At 39.5% G+C, this 13,941-nt stretch overlaps 1 protein-coding gene across 1 annotated transcript in view; it reads right to left on the bottom strand.

Annotated features, from left to right (window-relative positions):
* LOC130681266 (bromodomain adjacent to zinc finger domain protein 2B-like) overlaps positions 1-13,941 on the bottom strand; it is a 107,187-nt gene that overhangs the window by 75,584 nt on the left and 17,662 nt on the right. Inside the window, exons 2-3 of the mRNA XM_057493903.1 lie at positions 7,681-7,816; positions 7,153-7,274 (exon numbers count right to left, since the gene is read on the bottom strand). Of these exons, the coding sequence (XP_057349886.1) occupies positions 7,153-7,209 (57 nt within the window). The 5' untranslated portion in view covers positions 7,210-7,274; positions 7,681-7,816. The remainder of the gene's footprint in view (positions 1-7,152; positions 7,275-7,680; positions 7,817-13,941) is intronic.

The following is a 13,941-nucleotide window of genomic DNA, read 5'->3' as shown; positions in this document are numbered from 1 at the left end:
ATCTGAGACCCAGCAGTTTGAAAAGCACCTAAATTATATGTGATTTATGGATTAACATTGGGATGTGTGTCAGAGGGATGGGATATGCTGGAGATGTATCCAGGGGAAGAGGGGCTGTGGGGTGCCATTTTTTCTTGCCGTCCCTCAGCCTAGCTGGCCAGACACTTACAGGAGTCTGTTCTGACACTCTCTGTGGGACTCAGCAAAGGCCGTCCTAAGAGGGAAGTATACTGCGATACAGGCCTACCTCAGAAAAGAGGAACAGTCCCATATAAACAGTCTAAACTCACAGTGAAACTACAAAAAGATGAACAAATGAGGGCCAAAGTCAGCAGAAGGAGGGACATAAGATTAGAGCACAAATACATAAAATCGAGAAAGATAAAACAGAAAGAATCAATGAAAGTGGGAGCTGTTTCTTAGAGAAAATAAACAAAATAGGTAAGTCCCTAGCCAGACTTAACAAGAAAAAAAGGACTCTACACAAGTAAGCAGAATCAGAAATGATAAAGGAAGAAGCACTATGGGCACCACAAAAATACAAAGAATGATAATAGAATACTATGAAAAATCATATGCTAACAAACTGGATAACCTAGAAAAAATGGACAACTTTCTAGAAAAATACAACCTTCCAAGACTGACTCAAGAAAAACAGAAAATCTGAACAGACCAATTACCAGCAACAAAACTGAACTGGTAATCAAAAAAACTACCTAAAGAACAAAACCCCCAGATCAGATGCCTAAACCACTGAATTTAATGAAACGTTTAGAGAAGACCTAACACCCATCCTCCTCAGTTTGCCAAAAAGTAGAGGAGGAGGGAATACTCCCAAACTCATTCTATGATGCCAGCATCACTCTAATACCAAAACCATGCAAAGACACCACAAAATAAAGAAAATTACACACCAATATCCCTGATGAACATAGATGCAAAAATACTCAACAAAATATTAGCAAACAGAAATCAAAATTATCATCAAAAAGATCATCCACCATTATCAAGTAGCATTTATTCCAGGGGTTCAAGGAAGGTACAATATGAGAAAAGCCATTAACAGAAAGAAGGACAAAAACCACATGATCATCTACATGGATGTTGAAAAAGCATTCGACAAACTTCAACATCCATTCATGATATAAACTCTCAACAAAATGAGTATAGAGGGCAAGTACCCTCAACATAATAAAGGCCATATATGATAAACCGACAGCTACCATCATAGTAAACAGCGAGAAGCTGAAAGTCTTTCCTTTTAAGATCAGGAACAAGACAAGGATTCCCACCCTTCTCACTTTTATTCAACATAGTTATGGAGGTCCTTGCCACAGCAATTAGACGACACACAGAAATAAAGGGCATCCAGATTGGTAAGGAAGAAGTTAAACTTTCACTGTTTGCAGATGACATGATATTGTACATCAAAAGCCCTAAATAATCCACTTCAAAACTGCTGGATCTAATATCTGAATTCAGCGAATTTGCAGGATACAAAACTAATACACAGAAATCTCTTGCATTCCTATACACTAACAATAAATGAGCAGAAATAGAAATCAGGAAAACAATTCCATTCACATTTACATCAAAAACAATAAAATACCGAGGAATAAACCTAACCACGAAGTAAAAGACATATACTCTGAAAACTACAAGACACTCAGGAGAGAAATTAAAGAAGATACCAACAAATGGAAACACATCCTGTGCCCAAGGATAGGAAGAAATAATACTGTCAAAACGGCCATCTTGCCTAAAGCAATCTACAGATTCAATGCAATCTCTATCAAAATACCAACAGCATTCTTCAATGAACTATAGCAAATAGTTCTACAATTTGTATGGAACCATAGAGAACTCAAATAGCCAAAACAATCCTGAGAAAAAAGAAAAAGTGGAGGGTTGGGGGGATCATTCTCCCCGACTTCAAGCTCTACTACAAAGCCACAGTAATTAAGACAATTTGGTACGGGCACAAGAACAGACCCGTGCAACAATGGAACAGACAAGAGAACCCAGATATCAACCCAAGCATATATGACCAATTAATATAAAATTAAGGAGGCATGGACACACAATGGGGAAATGACAGCTTCTTCAACAACTGGTGTTGGCAGAACTGGACAGCTACATGCAAGAGAATGAACCTGGATTGTTGTCTAATCCCATACACAAAAGCAAACTCAAAATGGATCAAAGACCTGAATGTAAGTCGTGAAACCATAAAACTCTTAAGAAGAAAACATAGCCAAAAATCTCTTGAATATAAACATGAGCAACTTTTTCTTGAACTCATCTCCTCAGGCAAGGGAAACAAAATAAAAAATGAACAAATGGGACTGCATCATGTTAAAAAGCTTCTGTACAGAAAAGGACACCATCAGCAGAACAAAAATGCATCCTAGAGTATGGGAGAATATATTTGTAAATGACATATCCAACAAGGGGTTATCATCCAAAATACATGACTCACACACCTCAACACCCAAAAAGGAAATAACCGTTCTAAAAAATAGGTGGAAGATATGAACAGACACTTCGCCAAAGAAGAAATTCAGATGGCAATCAGGCACATGAAAAGATGCTCCACATTGCTAATTATCAGGGATATACAAATTAAAACCACAATATTGACCTCATACCAGTTAGGATGACCAACATCAAAAGATCAGGAACAACAAATGCTGGCGAGGATGGGGAGAAAGAGGAACAGTCCCACACTGCTGGTGGGAATGTAAAGTAGTTCAACCACGGTGGAAAGTAATATGGAGGTTCCTCAAAAAACTCAAAATAGAAATACCATGTAACCTGGGAATTCCACTCCTAGGAATGTACATAAAGAAAACAAATTCTCAGGTTCAAAAAGACATATGCAACCCCCCTCCCCCATGTTTATTGCAGCACTATTTACAATAGCCAAGAAATGGAAGCAACCTAAGTGTCCATCAGTAGATGAATGGATAAAGAGGAGTATTCTATATACACAATAGAATACTATCCAACCATAAGAAAGAAGCAAATCCCACCATGTGCAAAAACATGGATGGAGCTAGAGGGTATTATGCTCAGTGACATAAGCCAGGTGGAGAAAGACAAGTACCAAATGATTTCACTCATCTGTGCAGTGTTAACAACCAAGCAAAAACTGAAGGAACATAGCAGCAGCAGACTCACAGAACCCAACACTGGACTAATGGTTACCAAAGGGAAAGGGACTGGCGAGAGTGGGTGGGAAGGTAGGGAGAAGGGGAGTAATGGGCATTACAATTAGCACCCATAGCATAGTCGGGGGAACGAGGAAGACAGTAAAGCACAGAGAAGAGAAGTAGTGACTCTATAGCATCTTAGTACACAGATGGACAGTGACTGTAATGTGGTATGTGGTGGGCACGTGATAATGGGGGGGATCTAGTAAGCACAATGTTGCTCATGTGATTGTGTATTAATGATACCAAAATAAAATAAATAAATATTTGATGAAAGAATAAATGAATGAAAAAAAGGAGAACACTTGCTGTACAAGAGATTCTGGTAGTCGGAGAGCTTCGCTGGAGAATTCTACCAAACTCTTAAAGAATTCATGTCAATCTTTCTCAAACTCTTCGAAAAAACTGAAGAGTACAGAGCACTTCCAAGCTCACTCTATGAGGCCACCACTACCCTGACATCAATCCAGATTAGGATGCCATGAAAAAACATGACTGCAGACCAATATTCTTATTGAAAATAGATGCAAAATTCTTAGTGAGGTCATGAAAATGACAGAAAGTCTATGGTCCAGAATGCAGACATATTTTTCTCATAGTTGATGCACTTACTGATATTTAAAGCTGGTCTGCAGGTAAGAATTATCAACAATTTTGATTTTCTAATGTGGGTCATGTAGGATTTCTGTGGTAAATTATGCCTCTAATTGGAAAAATACAGTGGACAACTCTCTATGATGGTGCAAATGTAGTGGTGCAGTGACCACTGGAAAATCTGAATGAAGGAATATCAGGGATATTGCAGGTTTTCTGTAAGTCTGAAATTATCTGAAAACACTCTTCTAAATGACTGTGTTCATACTATGCCATTAAGTCAACCTGACCACAAAATACGTTACAGACGAAGAGCTTGATTTACCCCAGATGAACCAAGTTGTAAAGCTAAACCTAATCAACCTTGTAAGAAACTGAACATTTAGAAGGCAGTACATGAGTATTGTATTGTTACTGTACCTTCAGTGTGACAGATAATTTGTGGAGCCTGGGGAAACACTGAGAACTTTAAACCCCTTTTTCTATCATGACGCCGTTCCTCACCTGGCTGCTATGAAAACACTCGAACCCTTGCCACAGGGCACAGGACAGGGACAAGGGCATTCCCTCTTACTGCCGCTCCTCCCGTTAAGGCCCATGGCGCCCCCAAACTACTGCATCCAGTCCTCTCCACAAGGCTGACGGAGGACAGAAGCTGGGGTCCCAGCTGTCATTTTGCTTCTTGCATGGTGCTGCTCTGAGTCTGTCCCTGCAGGTATGACCCAGCAGCATGAAGAGGGGACTGGAGAGAGAGAATCACCACTCTGGCTCTGTTGGGGTGGGATTCTCTAAGGACAAATTACCGGGCAAGCGGCAGGAAGGAGCAACGTGACCTTGAGGGGAATTCATGGTGCAGAGGTATGTGGGCTATGTGATGAACAGACATCCCCTGTGCTGCCGTAGGGGACTACATGGAATTGGTGCACTTTGACACAGGTTAACATGACTCAAAAGTTAATACATGGAATATCAAAGGAGAATATACACTACGCTGAATCCAAATCTTGATACAAAATATTACTAAATTCTATGCAAATTAGCACTGTGGAATGGTATTTTGAGTACTGGAAATAAATTTTAGGTGTCTCCTGATAATTTTAAGACTCTCCTGAAAACTGACAATTTAACCAAGCAGCATGATTATAAGTTCACTCGTTTTTAAAAACACAATGAGACGATATAAATTTGGAAGTATGTTGTACGAATGTAAAACTTTAATAAGGCACACGTATATACTTCATGAATTTGAAAATTAAAAACAGTAAATTGAAAATGTTTCTGGCTTTAGTACAAATATGTAAACTTGAAATATTACATTGTGAGATATAATACATACGCTCTTTAAATATTTAAGAGAAATTCAATTATTCCAAGGTCATAGGAAATTAACCATTATGAGAATTAATAGAAGCATTGGTAGAAAGCATCTGAATTCCATGGTCAGATACTGTCCACAATTCAAGCAGACAATCCCTGACTGTACACCCACTTCCCCTGTGTGTGAATCTGTGTCAGGCTTCCTCCATGAAAGCAATTCAGAAGAAGTAAATCCTACAGCATGCTATAGGTTTTATAGACATAGACACCCTTGTAAAATAAAGATTCTATACAATAGTTATGAGAAACTAAAACAAAACCCCTGTGAATAGTCCAGAAAATTTTAGATTCCTTTAGTAATTAAGAAAACTCCCTCAGGAGTTGTAACACGTAAAATACACAGTGCTAAACTCAGAAGCACGCTGGCACAGACAGACTCTCAAACTTAATGCACTTGATCATGATGAGATGATCATATGAATCATAAACATATGGTTAAAAAACAGCTCTAGTGAAAAACCAGGACAATATGTAATTCCTCATGCTTGTTAGAATGCCTGTCATCTAGCTTACCAATAAAGAACATTAGGTAGAAAGTATATTAGAGGAATGTAAAGCTAAAGCAAGTTTTATGTACATTTTTTCTGAAGCTCAAAATAGACCAAAAAAGTAAAGGAATGTGCATGCTAAAAAGAAACTTGAATTTGCAATTATTACAAGAAGGAAGCACATGAAATAGGAAGGAGATTAGAAACATCTCACTGTTATCTCAGAAACCAAGATACACAAAAGTAAAGTACCTTCAGATTTCTACTTGGAACCTAAGGAAATCTGTTTTCCATAAATGCATGTCATTTAGAAAAAGCATCCAATGTTTTGGCTCTTAAGCGTTACGGTGATTTCAGTCCTAAAGGTGTTTTGTGACTGCACAGGCATTCCCTGTCTAATAAAGGCCCTCAGACATCTCAATGATATAGAAGACTGGGTCCATCAAATATGACCCACAGTATGGGAATCAGAATGTGTAAGTTAAGAAGAAAGAAAATGGGGTTTGCAAACCAAGGTAAAGCAAACTAAAATGGCCCAGGACTCTGATTTCCCCCTCAAGGCCACAGACTGACTCTTGACTCACGTATCCTTGACTTGTTTTACAGGTATTTAGGCTCCACCAGACGAGCCACCTCCTGACAATGAGCAAGTGAACTCTAGCCTCAGTGGCGCCAGAAGGCTGACAGCTAACACTCCTCAAACAGTCCCGTCACCTCACCACGGACCCGTCAGAACAATGCCACAAGCTCATCACACATCCTGCAACCCTTTCCCATAACCTTTACAAGCCCTTGCTTGTAAGCCAATAGTGAGTGCAGGGCTTCAAACTTTAGCTATCCGTTCTCCTTGCTTGGGGAACGCCCACCTTCTTTCCCTATGTTAAAAAAAACCACATCCCAAAGTCAGGGTTTGGTTTCACTGCTCAGGTCAGTGTTTGGCTTTGCTGTATGCTGACTGAGTGGAAACAGGTGTGTCTCATTTGGTAACAACTTCACCTTAGATGGTGTTAAGCAGCATCCAGTAGGTGGCATGGAGACAAAAGACATCATCGTATTTTGTTCTAAACCTGATTCATAAAATTTGCTCACTCAAATCATGTATCAAAATAGATAGATGTTCCCTTGGTTAATTTATGCATGTTTTTAACAAATACATTCACACAGAGGTCTGGCAAAGAACATATTAGTGAAGGAAGTTAATTTTTAAAAATTATGTTCAACACTCATTCAGGAGAAATCATCAAGCACAATGATAATCCCATTTGAAAATGACAAGCCACAAGGGATATCAACATATTGATAAGTTAGCTTTTCAAAAGCTAGGGACATAAAAGCATACTAAATTCTGGTTTGGTATCAATAAAATAGTAGAACTCAAAATAATGTTCTGAATTTTAATGTACTTAAACTTCCACTTTTCAGTGGATCTCAATTACTTTAATGTTGGAAAAGTAACAATACAGGTGAGTGAAGGGACTTACTAGGGTGTGACTTTTTCCTCTTTGCCTCAGGTTCCAGGGAAGACTGGCTGCTCCCATTTCTTGATATGAATTTTATGACTGTGTATATGATGCTGAAGTGGCATTTCTCTACAGAAACAATCCTGAATCAAAACGATACAGAATAATATAAAGTTAATCCTTAGAAACCCTCAGTGAATGAGGAACATTGCGCATTAATTATTACGGGGTCAGATCCTTAAAGATGACTCACACAAGGGCACAAAGCTCTAAGAGCTGGCTCATTCCTCACTTGATCTGCTTCCATAAAGCATTTTAAATTCACAAAATATTATTCTTTCTGGGCACACACTATGCCCCAGACCCTGGAGCTATTACATAATCTAATTCTGGTCTTTCATAACAGTTTTATTGTATAGATAACACCAGCCCTATTTACCTAAGAAATTTTATGCAACACACGTAAAAAAAAATGTTACAATACTATATGAGAATTTAATAAAGAAAGCATCTAGGAATATGACAGAAAATGGCAGGTTCTGTACTCACTCCTTACAGAAACATCCAGAAGAAATCATGGCAAAGCCCCATCTGCAGGTGTCAGGACCCCAACACAGGACGCATTTTCCTCCTGGTGGACTGGGCTCCCAAGGCATCCCAAAGTTGCAGCCCAGCCTCCTGCGTCCTGCAGATACAAAAGCTCAAGTCTTCACTCTAGCAAAGGTACCAGAGTGCACAGGATGAGCACACGTGCTCAATGCGTGCCAGAAAAGGCAGGTTCAGGCATCCCATAGCTCAAACATAGTCACTACTGATGGTTGGGCCCCTTCTTAGAAGTCCTGGTAAAGGGCTCAAATCCAATATATGATTATTCAGTGAAAAATATATGGTTAAGTTTAAACAGAAATTGAGCCTGATGCTCTGTGCCAGATGGGATTTTACACATATACCATAAACTTAAGAGCAAAGTGAACATAAAAAATTCTGATTTTCAGTCAAACATTAACATATGATGGGAATATGTTAGAAACAGTATCATTTATATCCACCAAAACCAAAAAATGCAAAAATACAAATGCTCAAATGCAACAAAATACTTGTAGATCTCTGGGGAAAAACATGTGAAACATTTTTGACAGCAATGAAAGAAAAAACAAAACAACAGAGATATACTGCCCATAATCAAAATTCCATTACTAAGATGTCCATTTTCCTCAAATGGACTTAGAGCTCCCAAGTAATCCCAACAATAACCTTACCACACTATATTGCAGGAAGTGACAATTCATTTGAATACCTGTTCATCTATACAATGATAAAGAAGAAGTTGAACTCAAATGTTAAAATTTCAAGCTTAATTGCACAGCTGCAATAATTAAAGGAACATATTTAAAATGAATACACACAGGGCCTCTCTTGTCCCCTCCAGGTGTGAGCCACGAGCTCTGTCCTTTCGCTTTATCTCTAAATAAAAGCCTGTACCTTGCTCTCCTACCTTGAGTGTTTGTGAAGCTCATTCTTCGACTTCGTGAACAAAAACCCCGGCATCGGAGTAACCCCAAACAACAAGTCTCCCAACCACAAAAGCACTGACACCTTCTCTGCCCTGACAGAAACCACTGAAGGAACAGAACTTGACAGCCCTTGACTGAGACTTCATGGTAACTGTCCAAAGCAGCGATTTCATCCTAATGGATCCAGAAGATGACTGAGAAATTAGATTTTGCCTTGCTATTTAAAAATCTTCAAACTAACTACCAAACTTATAGAAAAAAAATAACACAGCACGTCTTCCTAGTTGCCCTGTTTCTTATCTGTGCTCCAACAACAAGGACCCTCCTGGCTGCAAGTGGATAACAGACTTGCCAAGCATGTAACTCCAATTTCAGGAGGCAAGCAACTTACATATTAGAAAGTTATAAAACTGCACTAGATTAAGTGAACAAATTGTATTTCCATTCTACAGTATTACCCTGATCTGTAAACCTGTCTTCATTAGCCTGAATATTTTCAAACACCTAAAACTCAACTAGTTCTAACCACCTGCTTTACCAGTCAAAACCAAATGCGTGCTTGACACCCTCCATTTAAAAAACCCAGCTGTCTTGATGTTGATGTCTAGAACCAACACTTACCAGAGGTTTCCACAGGTCATTCACCCTTTTATTGGGCAGGTGTGTTAAGATGAAACTTATGACTTAAATGTCAAGCCACACTATAAATTGCACTTCTTTTCTCCTGATTAATAAAATAAAAGTAAATAAATAAATAAATACACACAAATAAATGAAATAGAACAGACAGTTCACAAATGGACCCAACAGATTACAGAATCTTGAACCTCGCCAAAGAAATGAAAGCACTTCCACACAGAAAACAGGGCCTTTAGACTTTATTCTTCCATTTGCTTATTTAGAGTTCACCAACATCAACAAATGGAGACGAGGCAAAAGGATGGCCATGTGTAAATGAATAGACAGCTCAAGTCAGAAATGAAAGAAAAGCTACAACTGACACAACAGAAACACAAAGGACTGCAAGAGGCTGTTGTAAGAAGCTCCTAGAAATGCACGATATTCCAAAACTGAACCAGACAGAAGAAATAGAAAATCTCCACTGACAGATTAACAGTAATGAACTGCACTGATAATCAAAAAAAAAAAAAAACACTGTTTACAAAGTCAAGGACCAGACGGTTTTAAAAAATTACTTCCACCAAACATTTCAAGTACAGTTAACATTTACCTTTCTCAAACTACTTCTAAACATTGAAAAGGAAGGAAACTTCACACCTTTTTATTAGATCAGCATCACCCCAATACCAAATCCAACAAAAACAGAACAAAAAAGGAACACTAAGACACCACCATCCTTGGTGAACACATTTGTGAAAATCCTAAAAAAAATTAGCAGCAAACTGAATTAAAAAATACATTATAAAACTCATTAACCAAGAACAAGTAGGATTTATTCCAGGGATGCAAAGATGGTGAAGTATCTGCAAATCAATGTGACACATCCCATTAACAAAAGGAAGGACAAAAACGATTGTCATCACAATAGGTACTAAAAAGGATCACAAAACCCAACATGCTTTTATGCTAAAAACTCAACAAAGTGTGTAGAGAGGGAACATACATCAACATAACAACGGCCATATATGGCAAACTCACAGCTGCCATCACACTGAATTGCAAAAAGTTGAAAGCTTATCCTCTAAGGTCAGGAGCAAGACCAGAATGCCCACTGTCACTTTTATTAAACATAGTCCTGAAAGTCCTAGCCACGGCAACCAGACAAGTAAAAGGCATCCAAGCTGGCAAGGAAGAAGTCAAATTGCCCCTACTTACAGGTGACATGATACTGTATAGACAAAACCCTAAAACCTGCATCAAAAAACTACTAGAATTAATAAATGAACTCAGTAAAAGTCACAGCAAACAAAACCAATGCACAAAAATCTGCCACATTTACACATACAAATGAACTACCAGGAAGAGATTTAAGAAAGAATCCCATTTATGATTGCCTCAAAAAGGATAAAATCACTGGGAATAAAATTCAACCAAGGCAGATAAAGACCTATACTCTCAAAACTCTAAGACACTGATGAAAGAAACTGAGGAAGACACAAATAAATGGAAAGCTCTCCCGTGCTCCTGGATAGGATGAATGAATATTGTTAAATTGGCCATATTATCCAAAGCAACCTACAGATTCGATGCAATTCCTATAAAAAAACCAATGGCATTTTTCACTCAACTAGAGGAAAAGATCCTAAAATTTATATGCAACCTCAAAAGACCCTGAAGAGCCAAAGAAACCTTGACAATGAAGAACAATGCTGGGGGTAAACAGCTATACTACAAAGCTGCAGTGAATTAAACAGTATGGTACTGACACAAGAATATATGAATCAACGGAACTGAACAGATAACTAAGAAGTAAACCCACACTTATATGGTCAATTAAAATATGACAAAAGAGGCAAGAATATACAATGGGGAAAAGACAGTCTCTTCAATAAATGGTGCTGGGAAAACCAGACATCTACATGCAGGAGAATGGTATTGCATCACTGTCTAACATCATGCACAAAACTTAATTCAAAATGGATTAAATACCTAAAGGCATGAAAGCACAAAACTTTTTAAAGAAAAGATGGGCATGAATCTCTTGAAAATCAGCAAGAGTAAATTTTTTCTCGACACACCTCCCCAGGCAAGGGAAACTAAAGAAAGAATAAACAAGAGGGGCTTCATCGATCTAAAGTTTCTGTAGAGTAAAGGACAACATCGACAAAATGAAAAGGCAACTTACTGTAAGGAAGAACATATCTGAAAGTGATATATCTGATAAGGGGCTGACATCCAATATATACTGGATAAATATACTACAAAACAAAGAACCCATTAAAATATGGGCAGAGAACCGGAAGAGACATTTCCCAAAGAGGGCATACAGATGGCCTACAGTCACATGAAAAGATGCTCCACATCACTAATCATCAGGCAAATGCAAATTAAAACCACGAGGGGACTCACTCAAGATGGCGACGTGAGTAGGGCAACAGAAATATCCTCCCAAAACCATATAGATTTTGAAAATACACCAAATGCAACTACTCCTAAAAGAGAGTCCAGAAGATACAGGACAACAGCCAGGCTACACCTACATCTGCAAGAACTCAGCATCTCACGAAAAGGGTAAGATACAAAACTGCAATATGGTGGGGCCCGTGCACTCCCCCCACCGCAGCTCACTGGGGTGAGGAAGAGCATCAACCTGGGGAGGGAGTGCAAGCAGAGGACTGCTCAACAACCAGCCCTTGTAATCTGCACTGGGAGCACAGACCCACATAGCACGGTGTACGGGATATGACAGAAATGGGAAAGTAAATTCCGAGAAGGAGACCAGGAACAGGTCCCCACAGCTGGCTGCCCTGGAACAAAAGAAAAGCAGGCACGTTAAAAGTCGTAAGGGGACAAGGGTTTAACAGGTGGACTAAATCGTCCAGGCACACACAGAAAAGCAGGCTGGGAATGTGAAGGAACGTCAGGTGCCCTAAACCCCTGGGTAGCAACACAGCTCCGAAGCCCATCATAGCGATAAGCAGCCTGTTCATTCTCCCCGGTGGGCGCTGCAAGCAAACCACTGAAGCACCATTGCTGTAGACCAGCAGGGGAGCAGCCCCACTCACAGCAACCACACAGAATCTTCTCCCAGCGCACACCTAAACGAGTCAGAGTCAGAGCCAGAACCTGCCCCCTGTGCGCAGCAGCTGCCTGGCACAAGCTTAATGAAGCCGGTGCAAAGTCCAGAAGTCACAAAGGGGTGCCTTTCTCGCAGGAGAACACATGCAGCTCGCCTGCAACCCCTGCCAGTGCCTAAGGCGATCCTGAGGGCCGCCCCACCCAAGGTAGCTCAGGGGATTAACCCAGAGACTGCTCCCTGTGTGCAGTTAACGGGCACAGGAAGCAGAGAAGGGCAAGGCGACCAGAAAACAGGAAGGGACTTTGTTTTCCCACCTGACACACATACCACTCGCCAGTGATCACTTCTATCACCGTGAAAAGGAAGAACAACCTGGTTCAGTCCAAAATCACTCAAATTCCAGAGAGAGAGCCTGGTGAGACCAGTATAACCAGTCTTCCTAAAAAAGAATTCAAAATAAAAGTCATAACCAGGCTCATGGAGTTCCAGAGAAATATGCAGGAGCTCAGGGATGACTTCTGGAGGGAGACAACAGAAATGAAACAAACAACGGAAGGACTTAAGAGCAGACTGGATGAGGTGCAAGAGACTGTTGATGGAATAGAAAACAGGAATACAGAGAAACTGAGGCAGAGAGAGACAAAAGGATCTACAGGAATGAAAGAACACTTAGGAGAATTGTGTGACCAATGCAAATGGAATAATATTCGCATTATAGGGGTACCAAAGAAGAGAGAGAAAATGAGATAGCAAGTGTCATTGAAGAAATAATTGATGAAAACTTCACCAAGCTGGGGAAGGAAATAGTCTCAGACCATGGAAACCCACAGATTTCCCAACATAAGGGACCCAAGGAGAACAACACCAAGACACATAATAATTAAAATGGCAAAGATCAAAGGCAAGGACAGGGTAGTAAAAGCAGCCAGAGAAAAAAGATCACCTGCAAAGGAAAACAAATCAGGCTATTTTCACACTTCTCAACAGAAACCTTACAGGCCACAAGAGAATGGCATGATATACATAATGCATGAAATAGAAGGGCCTTGCACCAAGAATACTGTATCCAGCAAGATCATCACTTAATTTTGAAGGAGGGATTAAACAATTTCCAGATAAGCAAAAGTTGAGGGAATTTACCTTCCACAAAACACCTGTACAGTGTATTTTAAAGGAACTGCTTTAGATGGAAGTACTCCTAAGGTTAAATAGATGGTACCAGAGAAAATAAAATCACACCAAAGAAAGCACAACAAATACTAACTAAAGCCAAAAAATAAAATCAGTTATCCACAAAAGGAGTTAAGGGAAACACAAGAGAGTACAGAATTAAACACCTAAAACACAGAGATTGGAGGAGGTAGAAAAAGAAGGGAGGGAAATAAAGAATCATCACACTGTGTTTATAACAGCATAAGTGAGTTAATGTTAGACGATTAGATGGCAAAGAAGCTATCCTTTAACCTATGGTACCCACGAATGCAAAGCCTGCAATGGAAATAAGTACATATCTATCGATAATTACCCTGAATGTAAATGCAGGAAATGCACCAATCAAAAGACACAGAGGGAGGAGGAGCGAAGATGGTGGCGTGA

Source organism: Manis pentadactyla, chromosome 16, assembly GCF_030020395.1.
Source record: "Manis pentadactyla isolate mManPen7 chromosome 16, mManPen7.hap1, whole genome shotgun sequence".
In the NCBI taxonomy this organism is placed as follows: Eukaryota; Metazoa; Chordata; class Mammalia; order Pholidota; family Manidae; genus Manis; species Manis pentadactyla.
The sequence above is the reverse complement of the archived record's forward strand: the minus strand, read 5'-3'. Positions and strand labels throughout refer to the sequence as shown.